The sequence below is a fragment of the Agrilus planipennis genome, unplaced genomic scaffold (genome assembly GCF_000699045.2).
Source record: "Agrilus planipennis isolate EAB-ADULT unplaced genomic scaffold, Apla_2.0 scaffold81, whole genome shotgun sequence".
NCBI classification, from domain to species: Eukaryota; Metazoa; Arthropoda; class Insecta; order Coleoptera; family Buprestidae; genus Agrilus; species Agrilus planipennis.
In genome coordinates, this window is record NW_020438902.1 from 58,945 (window position 1) to 83,291 (window position 24,347).

Genomic DNA, 24,347 nt, shown 5'->3' on the forward strand with positions numbered 1-24,347 from the left:
TTCTTGGCTCGAAAAGTAAAGGTGATGGCGTATGGTTTCGGACTAGTGCTTACTCTTTCATGACACGCTTACACACTACCGTGAGAGACATGGATATTGTCCGAAACTTCGTTCCATGTCTTTCTTTTATTGTACCACAATTCTGACCGCTAAAGCATGTCCATTAGTAAACGTCGATGAAACCATACGCCATCTCCCTCACTTTTCGAGGCAAGAAATTATTACAACGACATACGGCTAAAGCACGTCCATTAATATATGTCTATGCTACTATATATCTCTTATCTATGATTCATCAACTCTGCTGCCTGTTCCGGTTAGACGGTACTAGAATTTTTAGCTTTTGCCAAACCTAAGGAAATTGTAGTATATCTAAAGAAAAAGAATTCTTATTCATTTGGATACAAAATTAAGATTTGTAAGGCAATTATAAACAACGAAAGCAGTGAAAGATTAAAATAAATAAGAAATAGATTTACTCCGAATTCACAAAAAATAAATGTTTTGGTATTAACAAATCTTTTTTACTGTAAATTCAGCCGTTGTAAGTTTTTTTATGAAATCCAGCGATATTTTGATAAAACTTTTATAGAAAAAAACTAGGGAACAAAATAAATCATCTGGCAACGATGTTCCTGTATATGTAGCAAGCAACAGCAGAATAGAAACAGCATGTTGACAGCATGGGAAGGTAGGTATATTAATAGTGTGCCAACAGAAACAAAAATTAATAGTGTGTGTTACAGGGTGTCACCATGTGTAATTACAACAAATAATAATTTTATTAATGTTGATTCATTTTGTGATATTCATATGTCTAGTGACTGTTTGCAATTTTTGTTAGAACCTAAAATAATGATGAATAAACGAATTGAAATTCAGTCCAAAGGTAAGTTCCCAGACATTGCATTGTTTTTGAAAGATTTTTACATTACTGTTTTGATGTTTTAATCCAATAATATGTGCCACAAGTGGGTAACGTTTTTGTTACTGAAAGAAATGTTTTTATTCTTTTTTTAGTCAAAGAATGCTCTAGTTAAAGATATAGATTTGTGCTAAATATTGATGGGGTTGAATGAATATAATTAAATTTAAATTTTAACAAACACAAAGTAATATTTATGTAGCTGTTAAATACTATACTTTTTTGCAGCCTTTATTAATTATTTATATGAATGTGGATTAATAGATGAAGACTTGCATGTGAAAAGAAAAATTGCCCTTGAATATATGAAAAAATACAAAGCACTAAATAAAATAACCAAATTAAGTATGGGCTCTGTTTTGTATTATTTAAAAAACGCTAATTATATATATCGAGATTATAAAGTGACAATAGTCTTTATCAAGGAAAATGTAAGAAATTTGTTTGCCGAAGGATTAAGTAAGATATCTGCTATCTATTTTGAAGACTATATACATATAATGAATTACTTTTTAGATGAATCGGTTGCAAATAGGGGAGAGAAAAATAAGTCTCTTGCATCATTTATTGGACACTCTAATAGTGGTAAATATAATTTAGGTAATTATAATTTATTAGTTAAGTTATGTTTGTTTATTTTTGATTAGTTTGTAAAATTTATATTCAGTGCAATAGGTATCTATTTGTCATTAGTATTAGTATATACTTTAATAATATTAATTTTATTTTCAAATTAATAAGATGAGAAGTAATTCCTTTCATACAATTAAAAAACTATTGTAGGTTTGAACAAAGAAGATGAAAAAGGCAATAAAATTAATAAAAAGAGCTTTTTAATTCCCAAAACAAATCCTTCTGATCTTTGTGATATAGCTGAAAAGAAGAAAGATAATCAGTCTTTCAACTATATTTTACAAGAAGCATATGCAGTTAAAAAGTAAGTACATATGGTTTCTCATTCAATTGCAAACTGCAAGTAGATATGATAATATGATTTATGTATATTATAGGTACATATAATAATACAATAAAATTAATTTGCGGCAAGGATGGAGTGCATATAAACAATAATTATATTTAATTTATAGTATACATATATACCTATTCTTAAGGTTACTAGTCATACATATGATCTTGTTTTGCATGATATTCGAAGGAAAGGGTTGATTCGACAGTTCTTACAGAATCCGGCACTGACAATGAGTTCTAATTTAATCCCATTCTGACCACAGGGCTATTTTGTGCAAAGTTTGACCTAATAGTTGTTTTATGAATGATATTAGGATTTCTAAGAGTGTAATTTAAATCTCTATATGCAAAGAGATTGATGATAGACAGACTATTAATTTCACCATCTAAGAAGCTGAATGTACAAGATGTATTATGATAATTGAATTATAGTCATTTTAAAAGTTACAGATTTTCTGAATAATTACTCTGTTATTTTTTGTAAGCTGTAAATTATCCCGTGGAATTGCCCGTAAGCACTTTTTTAGCAAGTTATATTTGGAAAAACTAAACACATGCACTCAATTTTCGGCAGTGTAATTTCCTTTGCAACTTGAATTATTAGGAACTTATTAGGAGTTTTTGTAAAAAGAGGCTCTAATATCTAGTCACAAACTGAACAAAAATATATAATAAAAAAGTCGCGCCAAAATACGTCCACACAATAGCATTACAACTTCTCACCCCTAATCGAGAGGGTGTAGAATTGCTGGGCTGTTAGGCTGTTAGTAGTCTTGGGTCGTTGATCGTTTAATATAAAAGGGGTAAATGTAAATAGCTGTTACTGTAATTAAAATTGTATAAATATTCGAACTTCTAGCTTTAAAAAAAATTCGCCAATGTACAATTGAATAAAAAAATGTATATTAAAAATTGAAATAGAATACAAAACTTAACAAATACTACTGGTTTAAGAATTTGGAATAATAGAGCAATCATCAAATCTATAAATGAAAGGAAATATTGGTTGAATTGATGGATAGCTATTCGAATTCCGAATTTGTAGTAACTTAAAAATACTTTATTAAACAACAAAATAGAATGTCAATTTAGACAAACAATTTCGATAAATGGGCGTTACCGGCTATCCATATTGAAACAAAATATAAAAAGTACAAGAGGCAACTCTCCACCCGGAAAGAAAAGCCTTTAACAGTATTTATAATATCTACGTAACAGCGCAATGGTTCGAACTCACCATAAAAGGTTAAGTTGCAGACCGAACACTAAAGCTTGCTGACCGTACGTGTTTCACTAGGGATTCTTGTCAAGCGGCGCTGAACGCAGGTCCCGGTAGAAAAAATCGGCGCCGAGCCTGGTGATCGATGGCGGGTTAGACGAAGATTTACTGGGTCCGCACTCGGTGCAAAAGCTCGCACATAAAACGAAATTCACTTTGATAAATTTAAAAAAAAAAAAACACTGGTAGGTTCGCACTTTAACGTAGAACGGATTACACCTCAAATTAATAGTTTTACAAAAGTTACTAGCTTAATTAGAAGTTCGAAAGGGCGGTACTAAAGTTCTGTATGTCTCGGTGAGACAAAAGATAATTTCACAATGTTTTCTTGGATACCCTTTCCTACCGTGACCCTAAGTTTTTTATTCTACCACCACTAGAGGATCTTTATTACAAAAAAAGAGTAGACGAGCACTACAAGTCGATTTACAAAATTGGGAAAGGGTATGGTACGGTAATACTTGAGTTTGCCTACTATGAATTAAAACAGGGGTAACTATTCACACTGACACGACTTATTTCTTGAGACGGTAAAATGGTACGATACCTTTAAGGGTAACTATTTATCCAAAAGAAGTCGTACTATATAATATAGTTTACCACCGGTAGTAAAAAATCCCCGCAGCCTAGATTCAAATTCAAATCCAAAACCAATCACCGCGAAAATCGACCACGTCATTCAAAACAACGCCACGGAACGAAAGGAGGCTTGGGGATTTACTTATGTTCGTACTCAACCGATTTCAATGAAATTTTGTGCATGTGTATGGTTGGTTTCAGCATGAAGGATAGGATAGTTTTGATAGATGGCGTTGTTGTCGAAATATAATTTTTATAATTTTTTTGACGAAAACAATTTTTATAACGCAGATTTCTCGTTAAAAAAATATACAACGACAAATTTTAACTTCCCCTAAACCCCGCCCTTCAATATTTTGTAATGCCGTTTCTAGGACATTTTGTATGAATAAGCGGGTTGTAATTGATTTTGTTTAATGTACTATATAAAGTGAGTTTTCAAAATACCACCCCAAAAGATGTAAGATGGTAGTTTGCGATATAATCGAATTTCGTTCGGTCGAAGTTGCAACGTTAGTAGTTTATAAGTATTTGAATAATTTTTACATGCAGGATTTGTAATTCATGTATTCGAGTTGACTTCCTAACTGTAACTGAGTTAACACAAAAGGGTATTTAGTGATTTGGTGGCAGCCTTGAGTTACAGGTGGAATCTCTCTATCATGCCTTTGGCAACTCAATGGTTGCTTTGTAGTCAGTCACACATATTAAGTGCGACTGGAATTGCTGCCCTTTATGTGCAGTGGTGTACCGAATCTGAACACCCAATGAGTGTAAAAGGCTCTGCGGTTTCAGCTTTATCGATTGGTATGACTTTAAGATATCGAGGAAAACTATCAATACACGTTAAATAGTCCCTGCATCCTTCTGAGCTTAGCACAACAGATCCATGTGCACGTGCTTGAGTTTTTCCGGAAGCACGACTAATGTAGCAAGACAAAATTCCAAAAGTTCCATGTGCCGATGACGAAAACAAAATGTGAGGTCCTATAATGAGCAAGGGTAAATGAGGAAAAGGGAAATGAAGTGAAATCCGCAAAACAGGCGTAGGGCCAGGAGAAAGAGAAGAGAAGATCCACGGGGGGAATCGTAAGAAGATCGCTTAGTGCGGATGTTGCGGCGATGCGTGGGCATTGTTCAGTCAGACCCACTATTGAATCTGTTAGCTCAGAAACTTTTTGAAGGGATAGATTCCAATGGAGGGTCAAGACACTTTGGATGTCTGACGGAATTCGTTTATCCGAACCCGCAAGTGCTTGCAAATAGCGTAAGAATTGTGAGGGTTTTCTTTCTCCAGCATCTTCTTTCTACAACAGGCGGCACGCTTTCTGATCTGGCAACGTATTTAGGCGTTTTATCAGTTGACTTTATAAAGTTGCATTGGTAGCAGATGTATTAATGATAATATGTTACACTTCGAGTGCATACCGAGGTTCTAAAACATTCGTTATATAGCCGAACTTCGTTGTATCGCTAGTCACTCCAGCCGTTGCAAAATTTTCTTCTTCCATGGAAAGGCACAGGTTGATGGATTAAATAGTGGATAAATAGTCGCGAATAACTGAAAACGTGTTCTCTAATGTGGCACTTAATTTATCACTATTTACGGAGTTACAGATAGCTTTAAATAAAATGGATGTGGTACCGACAAAACAGTACTGTATCAAAATAAATAAAAGTAAAACAAAAATACTGGTATGCAAAGGAAGAAAAAGTAAGGAAGGAGCGAATATAAAGATAGGAGACGAAAAAATAAAAGAACTGGCTGATTTAAGGTTAGGTTAGGTTAGGTCGATTAACTGGCCAATTTTAGGTATCTGAGAAGTCAGGATGGAAGGAGTAGTACGGATATAAAGCAGAAGATAGTATAAGGTGGAGTCGCCTTCATTAAAAAGAAGTTACTTCTATGCTCGCAAACGGTTAATATGGAAATTTAAAAAAGATTGTTAAAGGTGTATGTTTGGAACGCGGCGCTGTGCGGGTGATAATCACGGACGGTAGGCGCGGCGGAAAAGAAAAGGTTAGAAACGTTCGCAATGTGGTGTTACCGGCAAATGATGAGGATACCGTGGATAAAAAATAGGCAGGATAGGTTGGTAGAACACCTTCTCGGCCATGAAGGTCTAGTCAGAGAATTATTAGAGGCAGAAACAGGAGTTAAGAGGAGTAGAAGTAGACCTAGATACCTAGATTAGGTTAGTGTTCACAAATAGTTAAAGGTGTGAGATGTTCTAGTTTTAGGGAAATGCGAAGTTTATCTTCGGATAGGAAGGACTGGAGGTACGTGTCCAAAAAGTCTTAGAACTGACGACGTTATGATGATCACAGGCCTCAAATATATCAATGTAAATACACGTATTTAACACCAAAACACACTATACAGGATGTAATAGAAATAAATTTCGGAGGATGCAAAGTAGATGCAATAAACAATCGTACGGTGAGTTCAATAGCGTGGTTAAGAGCAAAAATCAATAATTTACAGTTAGCAACATAGATATCTAATACTGAGTAGCGATGTGATAAAAACTCTACAGCTAGAAGGGTGGAGAAGTAAATATTTCCGCTTATTGAACGTCTAAGATAAACAAATAAACGTAAGCAATTTAGTGCTACACATTATGTTGAGACGAAATAAATTAAATAAGTACAGATATCTGTGAAACCCTGTGTACACTCTGTTATTTTTAACATCACTGTGTGTTCTTAAGTAGAACACGTAATATTACCTTTTTTTTGAAAACGGTGAACATGCGGACATTTAAACATTTTATATACTTATAGGAGATGGATTTTTCGCAAATTACTTGGTGAAACATTTTAAAATATTAAAACAAATAACAAATACTTGGTAAAGTTTCACAAATTTATTTAATAGGCGTCGACAGCTGTTTCGATTGTTGTATCATCATCAAGACTGAATGCTTAAGGGTATTAAATGTATTTATTGTAATCTAGGTAGTTAAGTTATTATGGATCTAATAAGTGGGTATTCCTTATAATCTGTTTGTTCATTAATGGTGTATTTAGCTTGGGGGTTAGCTATCTGAAATTATAATATTTCCAGGTAATTTAGGCTATTGTCTTTAAGTTCGAAATGAAGACTTTAACATAATTTGAATCCATCTGATGGTTATTCTCTGAGCAATGTGTAGAAAAACCGGTGATTTTTTATTGTTTCGAATTGATTTTTTGGTTTCATTTAATAGTTTATTACGTTTTTTGAGTTAAGGGTAAAGTTAATAGACGGTGAATAAAAGAATGCAATGTGCTTGATTTTATCATGTCTGATTGATTTGAATTATTCGGAGTACATTGTATTTATGAAAGTTAGAAATTGTTAGTTGTTCATTGTTGCCTTTCCATATGCAAAAAGTGTCGTCTATGTACCTTGACCAGTGTATTACATTTGTAATAGATTATTGTTTTAAAAGTTTTGTTTTCCAAATATATTTTATTTAATAGTGGAGAAATATTTATGATATATTAGAAATAGAAAAAGAGTTTACCCTATTTTTTTTGGATTTAAGTATTAATAGATCCACCGGCAAACTATCTTTTCAAGTTTATAAAACACCCACTTATACTGATTACTTCCGAATAATTCAAATCAATCAGACATGATAAAATCAAGCACATTACATTCTTTTATTCACCGTCTATTATCTTTACCCTTAACTGAAGATAGCTACCATAAAGAAGTACACATCATAAAACAATTAGCAAAACGCAATGGGTAGAACCGGAAACTTATAAATAGCATTGTATCGTGCACGAGCGTGTTTGTGTGCGATCGAGCACACGTGTGTGTGAGCGGCCTATGGCAGCTTACAGTTGTGTCTTTCGGATTATGCAATGCCCCGGCGACGTTCGAAAGGCTGATGGAGAAGATCTTGAGTGACCAAATTGGAAAGACCTGCTTGGTATACTTGGATGATATCATAGTTATTGGAAGCACCTTTAATGAACACCTGCAGAATTTGCAAGCGGTATTCCAGCGGTTACGTGAGGCCAATTTGAAACTCAGTCCGAAAAAGTGCCTCCTTTTCCGCGAAGAAGTTTCTTACTTGGGACAGCGAAGGGTGTGGCCGTTGATCCAGAGAAGATAAAGGCCGTGAAGGAATGGTCAGTATCTGAAAATGTCCACGACCTAAGAAGCTTCTTGGGATTGTGCACATATTATCGTTGCCATGTTTATGGATTCGCCAATATCGCCAAACCTTTGACACGTTTAACCGCAAGTGACCGCAAATTTCATTGAGATTCGGATTGTCAAACGGCATTTGAGACTTTGAAGCAGGCTTTATGCGAGCTCCTAGGAATAAAAAATACTCGAACTACTCCACTCCATCCACAATCAGGCGGCATGGTTGAACGAATGAACTGGACCTTGATTAAATAATATGATCGAAGTCCTGTTCCGCCGTGCTGGAATGGACATTTTAGTTTGCAGTAATAACCCGAATCGGACCAATCCTGAGAAGACTGTGGACTAATACTTCTACTCCCGGAGCGGATGTCGTGAAGGCGAGAACTACAGATTTCGTCATGATCCTGCGAAACGGAGAGTGAAAATGTTTCAAGACGAAACATCCTTAAGGAAGGGGCAGAGCGTGTTTGTGTGCGATCGGACACACGTGTGTGTGAGCAGCTTATCGATTCTTCATGTGCTCCGTAATTGTAAATGTGTGTGTCATACTTGCGTTCTGGGAAAGCAATTAAACAGGTCAAAGAAAAAGAAACTTTTCCGGACGACTCGAGGTTCCCGAAAGGAAACAAAAGACAAAAGAGTATTTAAAGGAGGAGACGATCGCCGAAAAGGGTAGAAATAAATTGACCCTTGCAGAAATGAATCAAGAAATAAATTGACAGTGATACAAGTGAAATAAATAGCGCAGTGAATAGTGATAATTACCTAAGTTTAGTAATAATTTAATAGTGTTTTTTGTTTTTATGTTCAACAATAATTAGTGTAAATAAATAGTTTTCGTCTTAGAAGTTAAATTTTGTTAAACCCACGAACATTACAGTTCCCAAGACACGTAATAAACTGTTATTAAGCAAACTATATGCAACAGATAATAACAGATGATAATATAGCTAAAAAATAGTGCTATCTAAATTATAAGAAAAATGTAAGCGGTAAAATACAAAAGAGACTTAGAAACATAGGACTAACTCTAATTTGCTGTAATAAAACAAATTTAGGGACTTTCCTAGTTAACAACAAAGATAAACAAAATATTTGGAAAAAAAATGAAGTGTATGAATTCAAATGTGCAGATTGTGCCGCAATTTATATTGGGCAGACGGGACTTAATCTAATAAATGAACACAAAAAATCGATCCAAAACACCTTTTCTATACATTGCTTAGAGAATGACCATCAGAAGGATTTAAATTATGTTAAATTCTTCATTCCGAACCGAAAAACAGTCGCCTAGACTACATGGAAATATTAAAATTTCAGGAAGCTAACTCCCAAGCTAAATACGTCACAAATAAACACGTAGATTATAAGGAATATTAGATCTGTAATAAATTAACTACCTAGATTACAATAAAAACATTTAGCACCCTTAAGAATTCAGTCTTGATGATGATGTAACAGCTGTCGATTTGTGAAACTTTACCAAGTGTTTATTACTTATTTTAACATACAATCATTTACTTAATTTTCATATTTTATAGTGCTCTATCACCTCCTGCCACTTATTTCTGTTACACCCTGTTTACAGTTATTTATCTAACGATAGCGTTAGAATTACAGTATGTTTGTTGAACAAATAAATACTATTTTTAAACAAAAAGTTATACATAAAATTTATTTATGAATTATTATTGAATATTTAATTATTAATTACTCATAAATTCCTTCCAAATTATTTTAAAATCTTATAATTTCTTTAATATTAGATTTTCAGAAAAATATAAAGACTGAATAATAATTATACCAAGAGGGCTTATCCCAAATAGCACACGAGACTGCATTGAAAATGCTCTGACAATGCTTTTCAAAGTGTTGTGTATTTGGTCCTCTTGGTTTAGTTGTTTCTTTTGTTAGGATTGTTTATTACTTAATCTCTGCCTTCTCACATCTTTTATATGTTAGGTATACATATTACAAAGAAGTATATACATGAAACATAAACATACGTGGCTAATCGTGTTAAGTTTCTGCAATGTAAGAGCAATTTTTATTATTATTATGGATGATGATATTTTTCACCTATTATGTATATATATGTGGGTTTTAATGTAGTAGGCAGACGATATTTTTAATAATTGAGAAAATGAACACAATAAAAAAAAAACAATCAATGAAAGAATATAAACAAAATGCAAATTAACCGTAACGTCTTAATCGTCTTACTTTTGGTCTTCTTAGTTTCGCGGTTCGTCGTCCACTCTCGTTGTTCACACCTTCCGTACGCGTCACCGATCATTTGTTTATCAATTTTTTCCTCGCCCCGCGCACTAACCCGAACTAAACCAAACATTCGCGTCACTGATCGCGAAAAATCCCTACATATATATATATATACCACTAGCCACACAGCTATTTCCTCCTACCAGCTTTACATAGCAACCAGTGGGTTCCCCTCGAGAGTTACATCTTGCGAAGTGGCATGCAGCATTGAACGTAAAACAACATGTAAGGAAATAAACAAAACCCTCAATTAGAACAATACAATGCGATAGACAGTTTAAGCACTTACGCGGGCCGACGCCCCAGTTGGGGCCGCCCTTGCGATGTCCCAACGTAGTCGAACTCAGTGATGTAGTTGTGTCCAACGATGAATCCCTGATGACGATTGTAGACTGCCTGAAACAATAGGTGTTTGCCACACCTAGGCCTCAGCTAAATAACCAGGCATTCTATGCATTGGCCTAATGCATAGATCGCTCCCAATGCTTATCTTTACATTGGCAAGCTATGTGTAGAGACTTATCCCTCTACTGGACGCCCTTGTGCCGATAACACCGCAGCTTTACTGACACTCAGGCCACTGCTGTATACGGCAGGTCAAGGAGTGGACTTCTACTCTCATTAACACGTCACCCACAGGTGCACTGCCACTCCAGGCATATCTAGCTAGATTTGCAAACGGACTACCTGACGCACAGGATTTACACTCCACCTAAAGGCACATCCTACCCGTCGGCCGTTGGCCTTACACTTCTACAGGCCTCACATTTCAACAATAACAACAACAACCCTTAAAATACATATGTGCACAATAAGCAACTTTCTCAATATTATCAAATATTAACTGCCCTTACGGCACCTTACTCTTTCACCAGAGTAACACCACTGCCCCTGTGGCATCTTACTCTCTCACCAGAGTAACCAACCGCCCTTAAGGCGCTTTACACATCCTTACACGCCGACTGCCACTTCACCACTGACTTTAACTTAAAAGCCCTCTTCTAACGGCCCTCTTTGGTTTCATTCTACATATATGTCATTAATATTTGGTTAGCTCAAATAGTAAATAAATGCCAAATAAATAACTTTCTTACAGCAATAATGAAATCTATTTAAATCTCATACGATTAAATAATTTTGTAAAATAAACTAGCTCTGCTTATTTATTTTCCAGAATTACGGAACATAATATTCTTCATTTTTGAGTTTGTATTAATGAAAAAACACAGCCGAGTTTTCATTATGCCCTTAAAATTTGATATTATTAGCTATTTTAGTTTTTCAGATACAAGAGATTGAAATTTGTATTAATCGCAAACATAGTGCGGCAGCTAATGACGTCACTGTACGCAACTCTGGACTCGGAGATATAGATACCGTGACCGCTACCAACCGTTCAGATAAAACGTGGTAATCAGAAGTATTTAACTAACGATAAAGTTGTTTTTATTAACATATCACAAGTTGATACATTTAAAATTATGGACTATTTTAANTTAAAATACATATGTGCACAATAAGCAACTTTCTCAATATTATCAAATATTAACTGCCCTTACGGCACCTTACTCTTTCACCAGAGTAACACCACTGCCCCTGTGGCATCTTACTCTCTCACCAGAGTAACCAACCGCCCTTAAGGCGCTTTACACATCCTTACACGCCGACTGCCACTTCACCACTGACTTTAACTTAAAAGCCCTCTTCTAACGGCCCTCTTTGGTTTCATTCTACATATATGTCATTAATATTTGGTTAGCTCAAATAGTAAATAAATGCCAAATAAATAACTTTCTTACAGCAATAATGAAATCTATTTAAATCTCATACGATTAAATAATTTTGTAAAATAAACTAGCTCTGCTTATTTATTTTCCAGAATTACGGAACATAATATTCTTCATTTTTGAGTTTGTATTAATGAAAAAACACAGCCGAGTTTTCATTATGCCCTTAAAATTTGATATTATTAGCTATTTTAGTTTTTCAGATACAAGAGATTGAAATTTGTATTAATCGCAAACATAGTGCGGCAGCTAATGACGTCACTGTACGCAACTCTGGACTCGGAGATATAGATACCGTGACCGCTACCAACCGTTCAGATAAAACGTGGTAATCAGAAGTATTTAACTAACGATAAAGTTGTTTTTATTAACATATCACAAGTTGATACATTTAAAATTATGGACTATTTTAATACTAATCTAATCCTAAAACAATCGAAATTACTTTCTTAAATAAAGACAAAGATTAGGTACCTATGTCGAAAGACAAAACAAAATTAAAAGGCTCAAAAGCAAAAATTGCAACTGTGCTATCGTAGTATGTATTGTCTAATACAGCTTTTTAAAAAAAAAAAAAAAAAAGCTTTCGATGATAAAGTCATATCTCTGTTTGATATATTGCTGTGCCATTCTCAATAGCCTTTAGTCAGTCGGATGGAAAACTTACTTTCTAAAATTATGCAATACTAACAAGCACATTTTTGAAGTCATATAGAATCGAACAATGTATACCTACAAAGAATACTCTGTAAATACAGCCTGTAACGACTAATAATTAGCGTTAAGTCGCGTATAATCACCAAGCCTATGCCTTTAATGAGGTATCGCCTGGCCACGCCCCTTTTTAGTAGAAGAGGCACGTAATAGTTTCTAAGACACTAAACTTGCGAACAAAATTTAAATTTTTTACAGATCTATTTTTTACTTGAACTTTCGATTTATGAATTAAAAAAATTGCTGAACAAGCCCCAAGTCCATTATGAAATGTCGAGCTCAAGGTCACATCTAAGATCACCAAATAATAGCTCCTTCGAAAACTACTATCTAAACCATTTTCAGAAATAACCAGATTCAATCATGATATTACATTATCCTAAGATAAAAATTCACACTGTATATAGAAACATTGCTCCTTTAATAAATAATATAGGATATATTAGGCTACTTGTAAATAAATTAATAAGTAATTACTTGATGTATACGCAGGTGCTCGTAAATGGTTATGTTTGTTTTTTAGGTTTGATTTGGTTAATGAAGCGGAGGGAATTATAGAAAACATGACAATAAGAAACATTTGCTCTAATGAAATAAACGTCTTTTTTCATTTTATCAATTACACTACAACTAGCACTAAATTAATCGATGTAGTTAATCCTTTCCGAAATATTGTGGTGGAAATAAGCAAACCAACCGATTTATTGTTCGGAAGGCAAACAACTATCACAGGGCGTATTATTCTGCATAAAAAAATTACAGTAGATGAATTTGTTGTTATATTTGTTTATAGAAATGAACAAAAAAAGATAATCCAGGTCGTAAAAAAACTAGTAAGTTACTGTGTTCGTTTTTTATTGCATCATTTTTAATTTTTAATTAGATTAATAGTAAATTACAAAGCTCATACATTATTTTTTTAGGACGTGTGTAATAATTATGTGCGTTTGCAAGACGCTTTTCTACCAGAAGGTGAGTTTATGGAAGAAGTATCTCGAAATAAAATTGTGTCCGGGACATCAAGGAGGTAAATTTTCATTTGTGTTTATTTAAATACAATTATAGAAACTTTTTATTTTCCAGAATAAAGACATCTTTTCGCAATGTTATTGCAATTAAAGATTATCTTATGCCTAATGATATAAGAATTTTACTAACAAAGAATTTGAGAAAACATCCCAATTTAACTCTAATGCAAGAATTTGAATTAAAGAGAATAACGTAAGTTTTAAGCAATACCCAAGTGGTTTACTTTGACTAATGAAAAGTGAAGAAAAGACTTCACACCAGTTTGCCAGTAGGAAAATTAGTTGTGGTAAATTGGTGTGAGTCCCTTTTTCATTTATGGCCAGTCTAGTAGTAATAAATTATACTATTTTAGGAAAATGCTAAATGTTCATGATCCTCAAAATTGTTTAACGGTAAATAATTATTGTGACCTTTTGAGGTTACTGTTATATATGGAAGAACATAAAATTAAAAGTGATTTAAGCAGATACAATTTACAAGGTCAAAAACTTGTAAGAACCAGCGGCTTACCTCCATTTTGTTTAGAATTGAGGGTATGAATATTATATTGTTGATACATACGTATATGGACGTACGCAGGGAGACAGAGGGCTGGAATTTCAGAATAATTAAGTCTGGTTTCAAAAAGTATATTTTATCTATATTTATTTCGTGTCATTAATTTCAGGCGCCTGAAAATTTTCTTGTTTGCACTTAAAAGATATATGGAGCTTATATTCTTATTTTAGTACGATATACGAGGGTGGATTGATAAGTTTCCGGCCTAACCAAGAGATGACGCCACTAGGCCTACCTTGAGGTGACATTCTATAGTACCATCCTTGGATAGCTTGTAGCTATAGTTTCAGCCCGATCTCCTTGCTAGNACAGTTAAAAAGTTACCAGTTCATTACACAGGTCAAAAAAATGCGTGGGTTAAGGGACATTTTATTCTCGAAGTCAAGAAATATTTATCAGAAAAGAACTTTTAGTTCTTGATAATGCACCAGTGAATCCTCTAGAAGATCTGCAGTCGATTGACGAAAATTTCACTATTCTGTACATGTAGCCTAATTGTACAACCCTAATTCAACCCATAGACCGAAATCTGGCCCAGAATATTAAAATGGTACACAAGCAACTGTTACGCGATAATGGGTAACAAGAAGTTGATCCAGAGTGCACAATATCTAGAAGTTTTTAAAAAAACAATGAAAGATGCCGTGTTTTCTCTGGCTCAAAGTTGACAACAACTGTCTTCAAATCTAATTAAAAAGTCTTGGAAACCTCTGTGGTCCTCGTTATTTGAACCAGAAAACGCATCTCGCAAAGATTTGGGTCAGCTTAGTCCTAAAGATGATCTTCCATTGAATATTTTCCGTAGCAGAGGCTTTTGGGAAGAGGAAATTAACAAATTCTTATCCACCGATGATAACATTGATTGTCAGGAGCCATTAACTGATGAAGACATATTCAGACAAGTACTAAATGAGAATAACAGCGAAAGCGAAAAAGTATTTGAAGAATCGAAACATACTGGAGTTATGTCTCCGTTAAATGAGTGCTTGGAATGAAGTAGATATTTCAATTTCAGAAAAAATCTATTGCATTATTACTACTCGTCAAAGTACAATACTAGATTTTTAAAAATGTGTAATAACATATATGTGCCTAAAATACTTACTAATTAAAATTTATTTGTTACCTTCAATTACAAAAATATTTGTTTCATTAAAAAAAAAACTTCGAAGTATCTACATACTGTAATCCTAACGCTCCACACATCCGAACAGGGTATAAGTTTTTGGTGTTCTTATTATCGCGACCCTACTGTAGGCGATTTTATATAATCTGGATATAAGCAAAATTAGGAAAATGGTTGTCCTTATCAGTAAAACAATTATAAAATACATTAGATATATGTTATTTTAAGATTGTTTTCTTCCTTCATATTCTTCTCTCCAGTTACATATATTTCTTAGCTACTATAACGACTCTTTTATCTATAAAATATCTACTATTTCCTGTGTTAAAAGAATGTAATGTTGTATTTCTTCATTTTCTATAGCAACTTTTGTTTTGCTCGTCATGAATAGTGTAGCATTCTTTATGCATTCTTGAATCAGTTGTATCTTTATTTAATTTAGTTATTTCGTTCGAAATTGATGGGTATTTATTTTGTACTTGCACAATTTCATTTTGTTTTTCTTCAAGAACTCTAATATTATAATTTATTTATTCTAAATTATCGTTTTCAGGATTGGCTGTAATGAATTTTATTCCAATTCCCAAAACGTTTAATAATCCTCTTTTAATAATACCTACTAGTAAATCGTGTCCGCTAACGCGCGCACTCAATACCTTACTGTACTATTTGAAGTATTTCAAATTAAATAAATTTGTTTTGTTACAGATAAACAAAAAATTAGATGTATTAGCTGACATCTCTCTACATGTACATAAACTATTTGCCAAAAATGATCCGAAAAACAATATATTTCAAAGTTAAGGTGAAAATATATGTTTACGAAGAAATTGTACTTAGAATTATGCAAATTATGCCTGTAAGCAATGACGTATTTTAAAATTTAACCTATACAAAGAAAGTATTAAGTTTTAATAGCTTCTCAAAAGATCTTGGAAGATGCGGTATTACTTTTTGATGAACCACAACAAATATTAAAAACCATCTCATTTGCATAAATTGATACCTACACTATTACATATCGCTATAACACCAAATATTTTTCAAATTAACAACAAGCATTTATTTGCATATTATATAGTCATTTTACGCACTGTTTTATTTCAAAATTTTCTTGTATAAAATTGTTAGTTATTGTAATAATGGATGTGCAACTTACACTCTTTCGTCCAGAAGCTTATCCAATCTCTGTACAAAATTAAATTTGCTACTTTATAACCCCACTTTACCTATTTTGAACTAAAAATGAGCCAAATATGTGAACATTCCGAAATTGTCATATTTTTAACGATGCAAGGTAAATTTATCAGATGACATTAGCGGGAACATTTCTGAGGAATCACCATGTGAAGTACAACTATTCAGAATAAAAGAATTCTGAAAATCATGTACCAGCTGTACAATGCTATTAAAAGAACACCATTTCGAATTAGTCAAAATTGCTATCATGAAATCGTAGAAAATATGAAGAAAATTCAGTTGAATATTATCCCGATTGTAAAAGTACACGGGAAAGAAACAAAAAGTATTTTAGCAGAGTTAAACGATTTTTAAAATCAAATACAAACCGAGCTCAACCGACTGCAGAGAACGATTATATTTAAACAATAAATTTCAATGAAGTTCCAGTCGTCATCAATCACGAAATCCGGATCAATTAAGAAAATTATCTAGTAATGAAAATAAAACTTTTAACACATACAATAGAACCTCGATAATCCTAATCCCTGCTTATCCGAACACTTATCACGCGGTCTTGCAATACGCTATTAACCAGTGATTAAATGAATTCGCAGTGCTGTGTCATTCACTTTAGGTGCCAAACGTCGATTTTTCGTTCGTTGTGCATCGTTCTGCTATTTTGTTTATCCCACTATGGTGAGCGCAATGGTATAACGTTGGAAAGTCTTATTAAAATTTGTAATAAATACATAAAAGAGTCCAGACAAACTTTAAAAACGCCTACAAATTCCCTGCTCGAAGATGTCTTATTTACGTGGTTTTTAGAGCAGCGAAGAAAAGCATCTCTTTCTCAGGTGATATAGTAATGAGAAAAGCCAATTTTTTTACATGAAAGACTTGGAAATGGAGAATTTATTGCTAGTAGAGGATAATTAGACAAATTCAAAAAAAAGCATGGTTTACTCCTACATAAACTTACAATTAGTGGCGAAAAATGAAGAAGTTGTGAAGCAGCAGAAATTCACGGACATAATTAGGGAGAAAGCCTTCATTTATAAGCCCGATGAATGAAGCTTGTAATGGAAAGTGATACCGGATAAGACATTAGTTTTTAGGTCAGAGAAAAGTGCACCAGGTTCAAAGATATCGAAGGAGAGGATCACATTTATGCCGTGTGCGCAAGCGGAACACAAATTGTCCCTGCTGTTTGTAGGTAAAGCACAAAGATCATATGCATTTGCAACAGTTAAAAAGTTACCAGTTCATTACACAGGTCAAAAAAATGCGTGGGTTAAGGGACATTTTATTCTCGAAGTCAAGAAATATTTATCAGAAAAGAACTTTTAGTTCTTGATAATGCACCAGTGAATCCTCTAGAAGATCTGCAGTCGATTGACGAAAATTTCACTATTCTGTACATGTAGCCTAATTGTACAACCCTAATTCAACCCATAGACCGAAATCTGGCCCAGAATATTAAAATGGTACACAAGCAACTGTTACGCGATAATGGGTAACAAGAAGTTGATCCAGAGTGCACAATATCTAGAAGTTTTTAAAAAAACAATGAAAGATGCCGTGTTTTCTCTGGCTCAAAGTTGACAACAACTGTCTTCAAATCTAATTAAAAAGTCTTGGAAACCTCTGTGGTCCTCGTTATTTGAACCAGAAAACGCATCTCGCAAAGATTTGGGTCAGCTTAGTCCTAAAGATGATCTTCCATTGAATATTTTCCGTAGCAGAGGCTTTTGGGAAGAGGAAATTAACAAATTCTTATCCACCGATGATAACATTGATTGTCAGGAGCCATTAACTGATGAAGACATATTCAGACAAGTACTAAATGAGAATAACAGCGAAAGCGAAAAAGTATTTGAAGAATCGAAACATACTGGAGTTATGTCTCCGTTAAATGAGTGCTTGGAATGAAGTAGATATTTCAATTTCAGAAAAAATCTATTGCATTATTACTACTCGTCAAAGTACAATACTAGATTTTTAAAAATGTGTAATAACATATATGTGCCTAAAATACTTACTAATTAAAATTTATTTGTTACCTTCAATTACAAAAATATTTGTTTCATTAAAAAAAAAACTTCGAAGTATCTACATACTGTAATCCTAACGCTCCACACATCCGAACAGGGTATAAGTTTTTGGTGTTCTTATTATCGCGACCCTACTGTAGGCGATTTTATATAATCTGGATATAAGCAAAATTAGGAAAATGGTTGTCCTTATCAGTAAAACAATTATAAAATACATTAGATATATGTTATTTTAAGATTGTTTTCTTCCTTCATATTCTTCTCTCCAGTTACACTCTTATCTTGTACTTTAGACTCAAAGATCAGATCAAGTATTTTTAACCGTAATAAAAGCAACAGTAATGAAAGACGCAATCAACATCTTGCGTAATTAAGGAACTATTATTAAGTTATATTTATTAAACTATTATACTTAATTTTAATAATAAGCGCAGAGTCTCCGTACTCTAATTTCGTGTAAATGAATACAAGTAATCAATACAATACAATACATATGCATAATATGTACGTATAAAATACAGATGCAATTTTTCAATAATATAACTTCACTTATTTGGCTCATCAGTAATCTCCCATATTGTTTTATGCATCCTGCGTACGTCCGTGCATACATCATACTATTCAAATTTATTTAGGTTGTAGGTTTAGCTGAATCTAGGCCGTCTCCTGTTCCCGGTGATTCTGTTTTTGTTAAAGAAGAAAATGTTAATACGCTTGTAAAATATGAAGGGATAATACATAACGTAAAAGCTGATAGTGTTGTGTTAGGTTTCGATAAAAGGTATTTGTGAAGCAAATTAAAACATTCTAATTTAGGGTAAATAAGTAATGCAATTTCTAAATTACTTTCAGTTTCGCCAATAAAGTTTATTCTCCTTCCGCAACTTATACCGTTTATTTCTCAGTAAACAGACGAACACTTCGATGTGAACATCAAGCTATTGAACTTATACAGCAACATAAAGTCCAAAAATTTTTTTTTCCTGATAGTTGGTATAAAAGTCAGTTACTGAAGGATATGTAAGTAAACACTTTTATTAACTTTAGAAGATTAAACTTCGTATCATTTTAGTAATGCATATTAACATATTAATTGGCGTTTTTGTTATATATTTTAGGTTAAGCATTTCACTTTTTCATGTAAGTATTGGCAATTTGAACCCCAAACAGCAACAAGCTGTGCAACATATTGTATCCAAAACATCTTTTCCGGCGCCATATTTGGTGTTTGGCCCCCCTGGTACTGGGAAAACTATGACTATGGTAGAAGCAATATTTCAGGTATTGTATATTATTTAAATTTTATGTTTTATAATTATTAAGGCTGCTGCGAGAGTAAAGAATGTATTTTGAAAACCAAGAACAATATGGTCATATATGAGATGCGAAACAATATTAAGATAAACAAGTTGAAAAACATATCTTGTTAAGACCGCTTACTCAAGATCTTGAATACTCATTTCTTGTTCTTGAATTAGAGTCAATAGTCTATGAAAAAACAAAGCAAACCTGTGATGGTGCAATTAAAATGGAATTAAAAATAAATATACGTATTTTTCAAAAGTAGAAAAACTTTAGGTTGTACAAGTTTATTCGTTAAGAAAGAAATTCAGCATAATAACGATGGAATGAATTCTGTTTTTTACAGTTATTACATTAAATATTCACATTAGTTTTAGTAATTAAAGTATTGACGTTTGTAATGGGTCTTTTTGCGAATTCCTTACTTATTTGTCGGAACATATATTAGTCATTTTTAGCCGTTATGGTTTTTATCTTTTTTGGTTTTTTAGTCTTTGACTTTGGTATTGAACGTATTTATGCTTTCTGACAATCGAAGACGATTATAAAAATTGAAACGAGAAATAGGTATAACAAAGAAAGGTATGAAACAATGGAGATATGTGAAAAGTTTGAAGGTGTTGTTGTCGGAGCATTGACGGATGACTGGGTGACAGAATATGTGAAGGAGATGAAAGATATTGATGTAATAGTAAGATTTAGAGTGGGAAATGATAAAATAAAGGGTGTAAATATTAGATAAAGAAAAAAAGGGTATGCAGAGAAAGAATGAAACATTTATATATACAGGATGTTCCAAGCACGCGGATTTTTTCAATAATTGCTTTATAGTTGAATTTTCTTACAAAACTTACCATACAAGTATATTTATATCCTAAAATTATTTTCGATTATACAGAGTATTCCATTTTTCATAAGAGCAACCTAACTTCATTTTTCAAATGAAATGCCCCATTTGTTAATGTATTTTCAAATTCCTCGTGAAATTTAAATACCACTTTGTTAATCATACATTATGTCTAAAATGCACCAATTTCCATAAAATTCGCGCTAAATCAATAAATAGACTGTTGCACTGCTCTACGCCATTTTGAATATTTCCGAAACAAACGCACACAGGGGTGTGCTATTTTCACACATCGCTTGTGGAAGAAATGGCCAACAATTCCACTATTAACGCAAACATGTTCCTTTCACATTCATTGATAACTCCCACTTCCACAATAAATTATTTAGAACTGGCATAACTATATTTTTTTAAATAGAAAGCTTTATTATTTGTCAGCTCATAATATGCAGAATTTTATTTCCTTTCGTCCAATATAAGGATGTTACTATCTACGACTAATAGCTTTTGAGAAAATTAAACTTTTTTTGTAATACCGATTTATATAAGAATATCAAGTATGCCTTGGTTGGCGATTCGAACGTCAATTCCGTATGCTTTATAAGGGTGCTAAGTAACGTTTCGTTTTAAAATACATTGTTAATTTATGAATTATCTTGTCTACGGTTTTGAATCAAACAGATGTAATCCTCTAGTAGATGTTTTTCGCAGGATGCTACAGTGTTTTGTTACTAGCGGAGTCTGCACCTAGAAAGTACTCTAAATCTGTATGGAAGGAAATTAATATTTGTATCTCACGTTTTAAGTTACTTAGCACCATATCAAGCACACGGAATTGATGTTCGTAGGAAACAAAAGTGAATAAAAGCGAATCGCCGACCAAGGCGTACTTAATATTCAGATACAAATCAGTATTATAAAAAAAATTATCAAGAAGTATTAGTCGTGGTAGCATCCTTATATTGGACGAAAGAAAATAAAATTCTGCACATGATGAGCTGACAAAAAATAAAGCTTTCCATTAAAAAAAAAATATAGTTCGAAACAATTTAGTGGTAGATTTCAATGAGTTATTTCTTCCACAAGCAATGTGTGAAAATAGCACACCCCTGTGTGCTTTTGTGTCGGAGATATTCAAAATGGCGCAGAGTACTGCAACTACCTATTTATTGATTTAGTGTGAATTTTATCGAAATTGGTGCATTTAGACATAATACATATAGTTAGCAAAGTGGTATTTAAATATAACGAGGAATTCAAAAATGCAATAAAAAATGGGGCATTCCATTTGAAAAAATGGTGCTAGTCAGGTAGCCTCCAGGAAAATGGGACACTGTATAATCGAAAATAATTTTAGGATATGGTAGCATTTTTGTAAGATACTTTTTTTGATATCTTCAACTATAAAGCAGTTATTGAAGAAATCCGCTTGCTTGGGACACCCTATACGAATATAGGGGAAGAAAGTGGAAGTAGAGATACAGTGATCCGTTTAAAAGAAATATTGAGAAAAAGAACGAGTTGTAATTAGGAGAGGATGAGTTTACATTTAGGTTTGATTTTTCCTTTCCTCCATTTAGAGGATTTCCTAAAATTAATACTTTTACAATATAAAATGAAGATATCGACGAAATAGATCAGGACTCCATAGGCGAAATTGAATTTGATGATTTAAACTTGACATTTTCGTTCAATTAAATACTTACCCCTTCCAAATAATTTTAGAGTTAATACCGTGAAAATTATGGGTGAAAGTTTCCAATTTATTGCTACCAAAATAAAGGGTATGCCTCTATAATTATTAACTGGCACAGGAAGAGTTATTAATCTTCTAAAATGTAAACACGAAATTTTAATCGACAAAAACAAAACAGTCAAAATTTTAAATTTAAACGCTCATGCGTTTACAAATCTACAGTCAATCTCCACTAAATTCCAGGAATAAGATGTTATGTTTTACGTTGCTAGCTTAGGTACTTCTTTAGATATATAATATTAGGTGTCGAACTCTTAAAAATGCTTAATTGTAATTTAGATTAAGTGGCAGGTAACACCATGCTTACGGGAATAATTACTCACAAGATACCAAGTTATTTAAAGCAAGAGAAAATGAATGTAGAGAATAAATTATTAATTACCAGAATGTTGTAAAAGTTCACAAAAGTCATACAGTATATATTTCTGTATATTCATGGGACCGGCATGTACGGTGTCCTCCATTTTTATGAGAGTAGTAGTCATATGTCCTCGGTTCGCCATTGACGTGCTTCATAGACAAAAATCTGTGAGGTTAAAATGTATTAATTTACTTATTATATATCAGGTCTTGTATGGATTTATTTATGGCCTTGGTCGTATGACGCCTGGTTGTCATACTTCAGAGTCGCCCGAGCCTAGCCGCTTGTTGCGGTCTCCTTGATAGCGGGAGTTTACGCATGGTTTGGCTCGGCAGTGCCAGGATTTCCACTCCTAACCTTTTTGTGGGCGTAAGTACACTATGCTGATTAAACTTGGTGTACTGTAGAATGTTATCCCTAAGGATCTCCTCCACTTCCAGTTGTCGAAGTCGTTCTAACATGTTGCGCTGCAGGTCCGCCACTCCAATGTAATAAGGGTCCATGTCAAGCATTTCCAATAGTTGTTTGTTATGTAGGCTTCATGGAAACTGTCCTTCCGTTTTGTAGATTTTTTTAATGAAAACCTCCAGTTTCTTAAAGTTTGGTTTACTAATTCGCGGTAGTAATTGTACTGTGCCGTATCCAGGATGGGTACGATGCACGCGTTAATTACGTGGAGTATCGGTATTGATATTAGCGCGCCAACCGATTATTGCATTTAGCTGCACGGCAACAGTTTTTAGTGTTTGTAGAAAGTCGTTTTGTTAGTATAACGCCGAGGTATTTCACTTTGTTTTTCACGGGTACAATGTTGCCTACCACTAATGGTACGCTCCTGTAAGTAATTTTTGACTATTTTGATGATGTTAGCTATTACTCCCATATTTTCCATTCTTTTTATTAAGAATTCATACTAAATACTTTCTTCGAAAGATCCGTTGCAACCATTGCTACGTGCTCTCCCATTCCCAGCGCATCACATATGTAGTTAGTTGATCTCGCAAGTTGTGTCGTAGTGCCTCTGTTTTTAACGAAGATATTGGAAATACATTATCACCTCTTCGGTCCATTTTTTTATTCTGTTATAGATTATTCATTCAGCAACTTCTTTCATAATCTTAAGTAGCGTGATAGGTCTGAAACTAGTAGCTTGTTTCTGAGCTAATCTTCTTATTGACTTCCATAGAGTCCTGTGTTCTTCTATTCTTTCTAACCTCTATCCACGGTATCCTCATCATTCGCCTATAACACCACATTTCATACGCTTCTAACCTTTTCTTTTTCGCCGCGCCCACTGTCCATGTTTCGCTCCCGTATAACGCCGGGTTCCAAACATACACCTTTAACAACCTTTTTCGAATTTCTAAACTAACCGTTCGCGAACATATAAGTGACTTCTTTTTATTAACGGCGACACGACCCTGTGCTATCCTCTGCTTTATATCCCTACTA

The 24,347-nt window shown here is 33.5% G+C and overlaps 1 protein-coding gene across 2 annotated transcripts in view; it reads left to right on the plus strand.

The window, feature by feature from the left end:
- The first annotated feature begins 601 nt into the window (after window positions 1-601).
- Window positions 602-24,347, plus strand: part of LOC108737222 (putative helicase MOV-10) — a 63,741-nt gene continuing 39,995 nt past the window's right edge. The window contains exons 1-12 of one of the 2 annotated variants that reach the window (XM_025973304.1): window positions 602-691; window positions 747-889; window positions 1,154-1,384; window positions 1,442-1,525; window positions 1,709-1,862; window positions 13,207-13,516; window positions 13,607-13,710; window positions 13,767-13,904; window positions 14,065-14,245; window positions 19,265-19,410; window positions 19,482-19,649; window positions 19,748-19,910. In XM_025973304.1, coding sequence (XP_025829089.1) covers window positions 684-691; window positions 747-889; window positions 1,154-1,384; window positions 1,442-1,525; window positions 1,709-1,862; window positions 13,207-13,516; window positions 13,607-13,710; window positions 13,767-13,904; window positions 14,065-14,245; window positions 19,265-19,410; window positions 19,482-19,649; window positions 19,748-19,910 — 1,830 coding nt within the window. In that variant the 5' untranslated portion in view covers window positions 602-683. The remainder of the gene's footprint in view (window positions 692-746; window positions 890-1,153; window positions 1,385-1,441; window positions 1,526-1,708; window positions 1,863-13,206; window positions 13,517-13,606; window positions 13,711-13,766; window positions 13,905-14,064; window positions 14,246-19,264; window positions 19,411-19,481; window positions 19,650-19,747; window positions 19,911-24,347) is intronic. The other variant, XM_025973305.1, reaches the window with a different exon arrangement.